The 12559-nt window shown below is 40.0% G+C and overlaps 1 protein-coding gene across 1 annotated transcript in view; it reads left to right on the top strand.

Moving 5' to 3' along the window:
- IFI35 (interferon induced protein 35) overlaps nucleotides 1-12559 on the top strand; it is a 504650-nt gene that overhangs the window by 335075 nt on the left and 157016 nt on the right. Inside the window, exon 6 of the mRNA XM_044054662.1 lies at nucleotides 6293-6399. Coding sequence (XP_043910597.1) covers nucleotides 6293-6399 — 107 coding nt within the window. The remainder of the gene's footprint in view (nucleotides 1-6292; nucleotides 6400-12559) is intronic.

The following is a 12559-nucleotide window of genomic DNA, read 5'->3' as shown; positions in this document are numbered from 1 at the left end:
CCTTGGGTAACAGCCTTTACAGAGTAAAACAGTAACATACAAAAAGTTTCTCCTTGTATAGCTGGTGCCAGAGCCATGGCCTGAAGTTAAACGCCAAAAAATGTATAGTCATACCCTTCGGGAAAAACAAGGTAACCCCAAGCTACCATATAGGTGGCAATCCACTAAGCGCAGAAGAGGTTATCAGGGACCTGGGGACCCAGGTTGACAGTGGCCTTTCTTTTGACACTCACGTTGCTAAAGTGGTTAGAAAGACCTTCTACATTGCCCACCTGATCATGAAGGGATTCACATCCAGATCTAGTGAGGTCATTGTTCCCCTGTACTCTTCACTTATCAGACCAATGATCGAGTACAATGCCCCATTCGGGATGCATCTCACCCGACATCTGCAGCAATTGGAGAGACCCCAAAATTTCCTCACCAAAAGGATAAAGGGACTCCAAAATCTGTCGTATGCTGCCAGATTGAAGAAACTCCAGCTCTATTCAGTCGCATACCATCTGCTCAGAGGTGACATGTGCCTGACATACAAGGCCATGTCCAACCCGGAATTAATGGACATGCTCCACCTCAAAAAATCCAAATCCACCAAAACCACTAGAGCAAGCGACTTAAACCTTAGCACGGATATAAATAGGACGTGCTGGAGGGATAGATTTATCACTCAGCGACTCCCTATGCTGTGGAATAGAGTCCCGGTCCATGTGAGGCAGAGCACCTCGCTGGCTCTGTTCAAGAGAAATTTTGACCTGTGGATGGGAGATCATAGGTTTACCCTGGGAATCATCTCTGTGTCACTGCTGAACAGAGGCACAACAAACTAATGGGCACAGTATTTTTTTTCATATAAGGGGTGGCGTAAGCCACAAAAATTTGGGCTAGGCTTATAAATGCCTTAGGGCAGATAGCCTAGTATAAACCTATGAACCTATAATCAATTAAATTAATTACATCAATTATTAAATAAATGATCACATTAAAACATATTAAATAAAAACCTTCCATCTACATTCTAAATTCAAACCCCTGGGAACCAGGGTATCATTTTTCACTATAAAGACAGTTTCCTTATACAATAGCTTCTTTTTAATATTTTCAGTATCAAATGGACCACAATAAACTTGGTCTAATACTGTGGCTACAAGGTCACTTTCATCCCCTTGATGGTAATCATAGAAATGATCAGCAACTGGACTTTCCATCCTAACCTTTCTAATGTCTCTAAGATGCTCCTGTAGCCGTGTCTTATAGGCCCTTTTGCTCTCCCCATTGTAAAATTTTCCACAGGGACACTTAATGGCATAAATTATTCCAACCAAATTACAGCTAGAACTATGTTTAGCCTCATATTTCCTGCCATTAATATCCCCAAAATGAGATACCATACAACTGCAACATTTCCCACATGGACTAGTACCTTTAAAGGGAAAATTAACATTAATATTAACAGTCACCATTGGAGGAATAAACCTCCCATGAATAAGCATATCACCTATATTTCTTCCCCTTTTAAATGCAATACCTCTGGGGTATTTTCCAATAAATTACAAAAGTCTTTATGTCTAACCAAAAAAGCCCAGTAATATTTCAACACCTTAACAACTTCACAACTAAAAGGACTATAGGTGGTCACAAAGAATTTATTTTTGTTATTGTCACTATTTTCAACATTTTAAGTTCTCTATCACAGGTTCATAACCCAGAGACTGCCCATGCTATGGAATAGACTTCCCATACATGTCAAGCGGAGCGCCTCACTAGCCCTTTTCAAGAGAAATCTTGATGAGTGGATGGGAAATTGAAACTTCACCCCGCGGATCACTCCAGTGGCTCTACTCGACAGAGGCACTGAGAACTAAGTTCGGGTGGCACGATGCCAGGGTAATACTGTAGATTAGGCTTGTAAAGGCTCCAGGGCCATTAGCCTAGTACACACCTATGAACCTGTCAGGTACATAAACACAACATCTATCATGGCTAAACTCCATAATATCTTGAATATTGGTATTTAATTTGTTTACATCGTACCCCCCCCCCCTGTTAATAAACATACTCTTATTAAATTCTTCTTCATGAAAAAAAATTCCCTTTCATCATTACAGAGTCTCCTTAACCTAAGAAACTCACCATAGGGCAATGCAGCTGTAATATGAGATGGGTGACAACTCCTCCAATTCAAATATTGATTACCATCACTAAATTTCCTATGTACTCTAGTGTGAATAGTCTTTCCATTCGGACCCTCTAATGAGATGTCTAGAAATGTTACAGTCTGACCTACATTTAAATCACTAAATTTCAAATTAAATCTGTTGGTATGTAAAAACTCAATAAAATCACCAACCAAATCATGACCTCCATCACATAAAAATATAAGGTCAGCAAATAATCTAACCTATCTGATCACATTTCTTAAAAAACTCCGAAACTTAAAATAAACATATTGAAATTCAAAAAAAAATCACATCAGCTATCATAAAGGTTTAGATTGCAAAATATATAATTCTGATGTTAAAATAATCATTTGTTAAATGGGAGTTAAATTAGAGCTTATTAAATCATAGACTGCAGTTGTCATAAAATGAGAACTAATATATCTCAAAACAAGTTATTGAGATGAGCTGCAACAAAAAACACAAGTATTAAGTCATCCTATGTATTCCATAGAGCAAAGTGAGTGTAATCAACAAAGAATATAATATTAACATACAAAGAGATGATGTAACCATCTCCATAAATGTCTGTCTAGTAAACCTAACATTTAATTCTAAGAAATTAAGGAAACAGTGAGAGTTTACCTTTATAATTCAAGTTTAGCTACAATATACTCCTGAATTCCAAACAATCTAAGATATCTTCAGTACACAGGATATATGTTTCATAATGGCAAGCCAACAGGTTATTGAAAATCAATTAATAAGTTTCAAAAATAATATTCACAGCAGAATATAGTGCCAAGTATGCATTGACGTCATTCACAATTTACAGTATATTGTTAAGTAGGTAATAATAATAAGTAAGTATGTTGCTAGGTACACATATTTGTACATGTTTCTACAATGTGAAAATGAATACAGACATTGCATTCGTCCAGAATCCTCTCCATTGTGTGAAACAAGACACATATTCTCCTCAGACTACATACATACACACCATGCGTTAACTATTTCAATAAGGGAAGGTGTTGTGGTACATAGAGCACTGTAATTTACACCTCTCGGTATTTGCAAAAAGAGCATCTAATTTCTAGTGCGTCTTGGTGTTGATGTTAGGTTATGTACCTTTTCTGTATCTTACTTTTCAAATCTAGATATTCTTCCTATTTGTCATCTTTAACCTTTCCCAAAGTATCAGTCTGAGAGATTCCCCCTTTTTCTTTTTTTTTCCCTTTCCTCTTCCTTTTTCTCTCTTCCTTCCCTTCATTCCTTTCTCTAATTTATAGACAAAAGAAGCATGTCTAAAACAATCAAGATGTCGCTGGAAAAAATAACAGCAAGCAGCATCACTAATGTATAAAAATCTGATATAATGAAATTTAAGAACACCTTTGAAGTACTAAAAGAGATATAAATATCCAGATACTAGCAAGAAATATGTAAAATCAAAGTTAAATATGCACTATGACTAGTTATAAAAAAATATGTTCCATGTCTAGGAAGCATTCATATGTTAGAATTTATGATAATAGAATCATATGTAATTTAAAGCTGTTGTAGTTAAGTATCTTATCAAAAAAATGCCAGTAGCTCTGATTTAAGTGGATCAGAAACTAAAATGTAGAACAACAAATCTACTTAAAAAACATTTCACTTCAGGTTGCAGTTCTAACGTACAAGTCACTGAGCAATTAATTTTGTAATACTTGTTTCTGTAATGTAATGCTTTTATTAGAAATATTATATGTCAAACATAACCATATCAAAGTCAGCCATGCTTTTCAAGTTTATTTAAATAAAAGCTTCGTAGAGATATTTTCTTTTTAAATTACAATAGAAAGAGGTTATACATACAGGCAAATAGGTTTTCTTCTGTACTGTTGATCCATTCTTTGACAAGTTTATCGGTGCCACATTCTTTCCTGTCACATAGACAAGTAGTCAGAGTTCAAAGTTCATCCTTTTCAAGACTGCATAATACCAGGGCCTGGGAAACCTGTCAAGTATCAAAATGGCTTGCAACTAGCTCTCTTGAGCTTAAAATGCAGAGAAAAACAAACCAAAAGATTCCAGCAGGAAAAGTGAGTGTTTTTTCATTATTATTCACTATACGAGTCTCGAGCCATTAATGGCAGCTTGATAGATGTCGAGAGTTTTCTCAGGTATTTGAAACATAACAGTCATTTAACACTAGAAATAACAACCGGATCCTTGTTCTTATTCAACACAACATAGTCAACTGTACCACAAAAAGCAAGAATAATCATTGCAAATCAAACAAAAATAGCAAATAAATGAACCGATAGTCATTTTGAATATATTTCTTTCATTTTATCCTTTCCCTTTAAGTATAATACATACTGTGCATAACAAATCATCAACCTCTTAAGTCTTTCTATGCATGAGATCCAAGGGACAATGTAGCGCATCCAATTAATACAGGAAATTATTTAGTTTTCTCTATATACTGATAAGATTAAAACAAGCTTTGTTAAAGAGAAAACTGTTTTTTAATTTCTTCTTCTTGTCTGATATTTTCCATGAATTGATATCTGCCATCCTTTTCAGTAAGATTTTAGCCTGTTCCATTTCTTCTATTTTGTCAAGTAATTTATTTGTTCTTATGAATGTCACAGCTGTATCCAAATCTTCAAAGATTTTAGGACCATCTTGCAGGAAAATTTTCAGTCTAGCCAGAATAAGAGATGAGTTTTAACTTGAGTTTTTTAAGTTCTTTAATCAAAGGCAAGAAATATTTCCTCTTAGCAATAACCATCGGAGAGTAGTCATTGTCAAAACAAATAATGGTGTCATTTATTTTGATACTTAGACTAGACTGTTTTAAGGACCATTTCTTTAGCATGTGTTGAAAGGAATCTTCACAGATTTAGCTGAAATGATATTAGATTTAAAGGATACTAAGGATCTATGTGCTCTTTCAATGCCATAGGATAGAGCCTCAGGGAGATCAAATACTTCAGGCAGCCAAGTTGCTAACCATGTTGTTACCTTCAGTGTTGTCTGGAAGACCAACAATTCTGATATTATTTCTATGTGACCTGTTTTCCAAGTCATCAATTTTTGATTGAAGTAAACTATTCTGCTTCAGTAAGAATTCTGTATTATTTTCTCCTTCCTGTAATCTACCATCTGTATAATTTAGAGCTTGTTCAATTCCATTTATTTGTACTTTCTGTTGCTGAAGGTCTTATTGGATAATCTCCATCTGTTTAAAGCATTTCTCCTTAAAATTGTCCAATTTTGAGTCCATTTTATCTATTTTTATTGATAACTCCTGGATATTTGTCAGGACTGTAATTCTTATTTAAAGGTAGTTTCCTGATGGTTAGCCTTGGAGAAATTCATCTTACTAATCACTAATGAGAGAAATATTCTGAGACTTTTGACAGGAAAAAAAAATCAAAATTCAGAGAAACTTTTACGTACAATCCTAAGAGATGCTAGGTAATATAAATTGATATATAAAAACATCTTGTTAGGATTTTTTTTAATAAAAAATCCTGTGATAAATAAATTGAAGTGGCAGAGCTGAAGGAAACTGCTGTTATCTAGAGCACATCTTGGCCATGCCCCCTCAGTCGAACCTTTCTGACTGAGATTGCACTACAGTAGGGATCAGGAGATTTGCCCTTTTCTCCACTCTAGTGCGATCTTGGAGTTGGTATATAATATAATTAGCAGGGGGTGTGGTGAGTGCAAGGGTGCTTGCCCCCTGCAAAAACATTGTTTGTGTTCTATTTGGCTGTTGTTTGGGTTTGATTTTTTTTCAGCAGACTGAATTGTCGATCATATGGTCTCAACCATATGGGTTTCAACAATATCTTTCTTCAATCTTTTGACCTAGACACATATATATGCATTTATGCATACATGCACACTTATAAAATGGTAGAACAGAGTGTTATTTGTGTTCTGAACAGCATATATTTCCATGTACTGCCTTATGAAGAGCTTTTTAAGAATGTAATAACTAGAAGCGGCATTTCCCCTGTTCTGCTGGGCAATTCTTTAAAAATGTTATAAGGTACTTTGTACAAACAGCTGAAGAGAATTGTGTGAATTTAGGTGGTTTACTAGTTGTTGACATGTTGCTTGTGTTTCTTTTCTTCTAGTTGCACAAAATATCTTGGATAGGAAAGAACATGAAGTTGAAGTTGGGCACTGCCAAATCAAAGTTACTGCACATCCTATAGAACTGCCCTGCCCAAGCTATGCAGAAGTAAGTCTTCATTTAAAAGAGAGCATTTTCATTCCTAAACAGTGCAAATGTTAGATTCCTATTGGATTTTATCTAATCCATTCAGAAGAAGAAACACTTTGATACATAAGTTGAAGTTCTACACTTTCTTCACCTCTGGCCTGGTGGATGCCTTTGTTGTGACAGGTTCCAGAAGTATAAGTTGTGTTGTATTTAGTGCCTCTGCCTTACACAGGCTACCACAGAGTTAGAGAAGGGTCTTTGAAATGCATGGCATTATGGGAAAGAGGAGGGGCTGAAATAGCCTGGGAAAGTTTTACAGGCTGGTCTTACTAAGCCTTGCCAGTCTTGGTCTTAATGGTGAAGAAAAAGAAACTACAAAAGCAGATCTTTCATTGTGGTAAGTACATAACCTTCATTTTTCCATTAACCTATCCTGAAATAATGAAAAAATTCTCACTAAATAGTGACATTTTTACAGGAAATAGACAAGGCATTAAAAGTTCTGGTCAAGCATTAACAAATTACTTCAACCAGGACACTCTAAAACTCCTGCCCCAACAGGTATCCCCTATACTAACTCTAAACAAGTTGCTGATGCCATCAACAACTACTTCACTGACGCCATTCAAACTCTAGCTAACCCATTACCTCCTATTAGCACTAGCCCATCTAATACTACAAAAAGCCCAGTCCCTACCTTCCATTTACAACCAGTACCTACATCCCTCATTTGCACCCTCCTACAAAAACTTAAACCAGGCACCCCTTCTGCTGACTGTCTTCCAGCAGAATACCTGCAGATTGCTGCTACAGCCATTGCCTATCCCATTTCCATCCTTATTAATAGGACAGTTACAGAAAGCACAATCCCATCCATATGGAACGTCTCCCATATCATTCCTCTACGTAAAGGCGGTGCATCTACTGAACTCTCTAACTTTCGACCAATTGCCTTACTCTCTCCAATAGCTAAAATAATGGAAAAATGTATACACCGACAATTACTACACCACCTCCTCCAAAATAATCTACTTGCTAACTGCCAGCATGGTTTCAGGCCTCAATATAGCACTAATACTGCCATCCTATCCTTTTCTGACTCTATAAACAAACATCGTAATAACAACTCTCTTTCCTCTGCACTATTCATTGACCTTTCAAAAGCATTTGACATGGATGTCCTTCAAGGATGCATCTGCAGTCCTAACATATGGGTTGTCCTGCCTCAGGCAGCCTTTCGGTCGGCCGGATTCCAAAGTCTGAGTCTGGCCTCGGCTGATGTCGCACTTCACCCGACGTCATAGCTGCTGGGGTATAAAGGCATCAGCCAACGCCATTTTCCTCAGTCTTTCTTGCTGCGCGGTGCCCGAAGCAGAAGCTGTTCGCAAGTGCCGGTCGGTCAGATCCAGAGATTTCTACTACCGAAGACTTCTAAAAAAGCTAAGTACCCCGTTGGGGACTCTTTCTTGCCTCAGCCAATGTCAGACAAAGTAAATAATTGTTTAACTTGTGGGAAACAAATACCTCATAAGGATTTCCACTCTTACTGCCTTCCTTGCTTAGGCCCAGACCACGACGTATCAGCTTAGCTAGCCTGTGCTTCCTTCAACCGACGGACGCTTAGACGTCGGTCGGAGTTTGCAGAGGAGTTTTTTGGTCCCGTTTTTGCATATAAAATGCCGTCGGAGACTCCGACTACACAATTAGCTAAAAAGCGCAAGGAAAAGGACCGACACTCGCGGTCCGCGGTTTCGGCTGAAACCACGGTTAGGCCAACCGCGAGTGTCTCGGTTTCGGCTGAAACCGAGTCCTCGGTTCTTCCTTCGGCCGAAAGCATGCCTCCGATAACCAAGGCCTCACAAAGCATGGCTGAATCTGCTACTGAAATTACTGCTACAGAAGCAGGCACCCAGGATTTTTCAGACACTATTCCTTTAGACATTTCTACCCCTGCACGTGGGGCTGCTGGACCCCCTGCTTCTATGTCTATCAAGGCCTTTTCCAGGGCTAAAGCAGCTAAATCTTCTAAGGCCTTACCTACAAAAGCTCCCTCACACAGGCCTACCTCTAGTTCCCAGATACTCAGCCTGGCTGAGGATCTTATTTCTTTGATCAGGGGATCCCAACCTCACCCAGACAGGGCCTCTCAACCTCCTCCAGATAAGAGGCCTAGGACTGACCCCCCTGAACCTGTCTCTACAGACTATTCCTCGGATGACTCAGATATTTCAGACCATCAGGAAGGCCCATATTCTCCTTATGAGGATTCTGATGCAGACGACTCCATTCCTTCTGCTACTCCTCCTGAAGAATTTTCTTTTGGGGAAACCCTACACTCTATGAGGGAACACTTCCAATGGCAGGGCCAGGATTTTTCAGATTCAAGGAAAAGGCTAAGGACTTTTTTACACTTACCACAGCATAGGCCTTTAGCCATTCCTCCAGTACTATCAGTTGTGGATGATGCATATAATGATGCCAGTACTGCCCCTGATTCTCTTCCTCCGGCCCCTGCCAAGCCTGACAGACATTACAGGTTCCCGGACACACACTACCACTTGTATAAGGCTCATGTTGCAGACCCAGAAACCATTTCACAGGGCCCTAAAGGTGTGGCAGCTGCCTCTGCCAAAAACCCTCTTCCCTCTGAAAGGGAATCTAGAGCATTAGAGAGATGGGGTAAAAAGGTTTATACATCTGCTACTCTTTCGGCCAGGGCCTTAAACTGTCAATTTCACATGATTCAGTACCAGGAATTTTTGTTAGACCAGCTAAATAAAAAACTGTCCTCTCCTGAACCTATAGACCTCAAGTCCGTTCAGGATTTGGTACATAACTCTCAGCAGGTCAGTAATCATTTCTTAAAATGTGGCTATGATGCACTGGAGGCTTCCTTTAGATCAGCTATGACTGGAGCAGTGATTCGAAGGCATGCCTGGTTAAAAGAGCAATCCTTACCAGACCATGTTAAGTCAAAACTCCTAGATGCTCCTATGGAGAAACAAAGTTTGTTTGGCTCCCCTGCACAGGAGGTTCTAAAGAAAGTGGAAGAAAAAGCAAAATCTGTCCAAACAGTCAAGGATTTCTTACAGGTCCAACCTCCGAGGTTTAGCAGAAATTGGCCTTCGAAGAATTGGTCCTTTCCAGACACCTGCAGAGCACAGAGAGGCAGAAATAGATGCCCAAGAGGCAGAGGTCAATCTAGGGGTGCCTACAGGGGATGTCAGTGGCAACCTGCCAACCAGAGAAGTGCTGCCACAGCTGCAACTACAACCACTTCCACAGGACAGACACAATGACTTGACTTTGGTTCCGCCTACCAGGGAACAACTGGAAGCACCCCTGGGCGGAAAGCTAGCCTTATTTTCCGACAACTGGCATTGCATTACAGGAGACAAATGGACTTTACAAACAATAGACAAGGGCTACAGGTTTCACTTCCACACTCTACCAAAAAAGAGAGGAATGTCAAACCTTCCACCAAGCCAAAAGACAGAGGCTCAAAAACAAATCAACAACTTACTAAGGATGAGAGCTATAGAAAAGGTACCACCTATGGAACAAGGCCAAGGATTTTACTCCAGACTATTCCTTGTACCAAGAAAAGAAAATCAATGGAGACCTATTCTCGACTTGTCCGCACAGAACACATACCTCATTGTTCCAAAATTCAAAATGCTGACCCTCCAGCAACTTCTTCCCATGCTGGGCAAGGAGTCTTGGCTGGTGACTCTAGATCTCAAGTAGGCATACCTGCACGTCCCTATACGACCAGATTGCAGAAGACACCTCAGATTTCTTGCAGGATCAGAGCATTATCAATTCTCAGCATTGCCCTTTGGCTTATCTACTGCGCCCAGAGTATTCATGAAATGCCTAGCATCAGTAATTGCTCATTGCAGGCTTCAGGGAATTCAAATTTTCCCATACCTGGACGACTGCCTAATACAAGCGGACAACAAGACAAAATTAACAAAAGATTTGGCAAATTTCATACAACTGTTGCAAGCCTTGGGGTACACAGTCAACATTCAAAAGTCAAGGCTAGTACCATCCCAAAGGATAACATTTTTGGGTGCAGAACTGGATACAACAACTCAGATGGCTTTTCTCACAGAAGAAAAACAAAAGCAACTACCAGTCTATTTCATGACATTAACAACACAAACTCAGCTTACTGCAAGGAAAGTCCTGCAAGCCCTGGGTTACATGGCATCCTGCATAATATTGATCCCGCATGCCAGGCTGCATATGAGAAAGTTGCAATGGTACCTAAGGAATGTATGGTCTCAACACAAGCACAGTCTAGAAGCCCAGATTCCAATAATTCCGTGCCTGAAAAAAGAATTCCTCTGGTGGGCTCAGGCCTGTCAGATGAACAGAGGATTGCCTTTCCACAAACCACATCCAAGCCAGACCATCACCACAGACGCCTCAGACCTAGGCTGGGGGGGCACACATGGAGGACAAGTGTATACAAGGCCTATGGACCCAAGACCAGCTGAATCTACACATAAATCTAAAGGAGATGCTGGCAGTGAAACATGCAATCCAGGCATTCAGACCATTCCTCCAACAAGGTCACCTGCTGATAAGGACGGACAATACCACAGTCATGTGGTACATCAACAAACAGGGAGGTACACACTCATATCCTCTATGCCAGATGGCAATGGACCTGTGGAATTTGGCCCTGAATCTCAACATTCAACTACAGGCCAGATTTGTACCAGGAAAAGAAAATTCACTAGCAGACACCTTAAGCAGAACTACCACGGATGCTCATGAATGAATGCTGCATCCAGATATTTTCAAAACCATAACAAAGAAGTGGGGAATGCTAGAGATAGACCTGTTCACCTCCCCACACAACCACCAATTGAAGAAATTATGCTCAAGAGCATACCACCCACTTGCCTGGAGGGTGGACTCCCTTTCCTTCAGCTGGAAAAACCTGACCGCATATGCATTTCCACCTCTTCCTTTGATGTACAAAGTCCTACTGAAGATCAGAGAGGAACAGCCAAAGGTAATCCTGATAGCTCCAGACTGGCCAAGGCAACATTGGTACCCGCTACTGAGAAGCATGTCTGGGACACACTCATGGCCTCTACCTCTATGTCCCTTACTTCTAACTTGGAACAACTACAAGACCCTGCATCCAAACTTGAAAACACTGCAGCTAGCTGCTTGGAATATTGCATAAAACAAAATAAACCAGATTTATCACAGAGGGTTAAGGACATTATCCTGGAGGCACACAGACCCTCCACAAGGAAAACTTATTCAGCCAAATGGAAAAGATACCTCATTTGAAGTGCAGCAAAGGGAGAAAATGTCTCATTGGCAAACATAGCACACATCCTGGAATACTTAGCAGAACTGTTCCACAATGGCCTGTCCTACTCCTCCATTAAGATTCATGCATCAGCAATTTCAGCAGAGTACAACATGGATCCTCCTGTCTTCTCTCATCCTCTACTCAGGCAGTTCTTGAGAGGAATCAAAAATGTAAAGCCTCCAAGGAAACCACCTTTACCTACAAGGGATCTCAACTTTGTGCTGGAAAAATTAATACTTCCCCCTTTTGAACCAGCAGCAACAGCAGACTTACAGTTCTTATCTTGGAAAACTGCTTTCCTGCTAGCAATCACTTCAGCAAGAAGGGTATCTGAGTTACAGGCATTAATGGCAGTACAGCCTTTCCTTATCTTCCATCAGGATAGAGTGTCTCTAAGAACTAATCCTACTTTTATGCCAAAAGTGGTCTCCAGGGTATCATTGAACCAAGCGATTCATTTACCTACATTCTTCCCCAACCCACAGAACAGGGGGGAAAGACTACTACATACCTTGGATGTGCACAGACAATTACGCTACTATCTGGACAGAACTAAGACCAACAGAAAAACTGACCAGCTTCTGGTAGCATATAGGTTCATAGGTTCATAGATTAGTACTAAGCTAACTGCCCTTGCGAGCCATTTTAAGCCTAGCCAATTGTCCCTTGTGAGACTCAAACCCTGCACCTTATGTTTGCAAGGCAAACACCTTAACAATTAGGCCACCCTCCCAACCCAAATTTCAAAACAGACAATCTCAAAATGGATAGGAAATTGCATTAGATTTTGCTACTCTTTTCATGGAAAGACAACTCCTGAAAATATCAGGCCTCACC

Source organism: Protopterus annectens, chromosome 13.part0 (assembly GCF_019279795.1).
Source record: "Protopterus annectens isolate FY-2018-M chromosome 13.part0, PAN1.0, whole genome shotgun sequence".
Lineage (NCBI taxonomy): Eukaryota > Metazoa > Chordata > Ceratodontiformes > Protopteridae > Protopterus > Protopterus annectens.
Note: the sequence above shows the minus strand (reverse complement) of the source record. Positions and strands in the feature narration are given on the sequence as shown.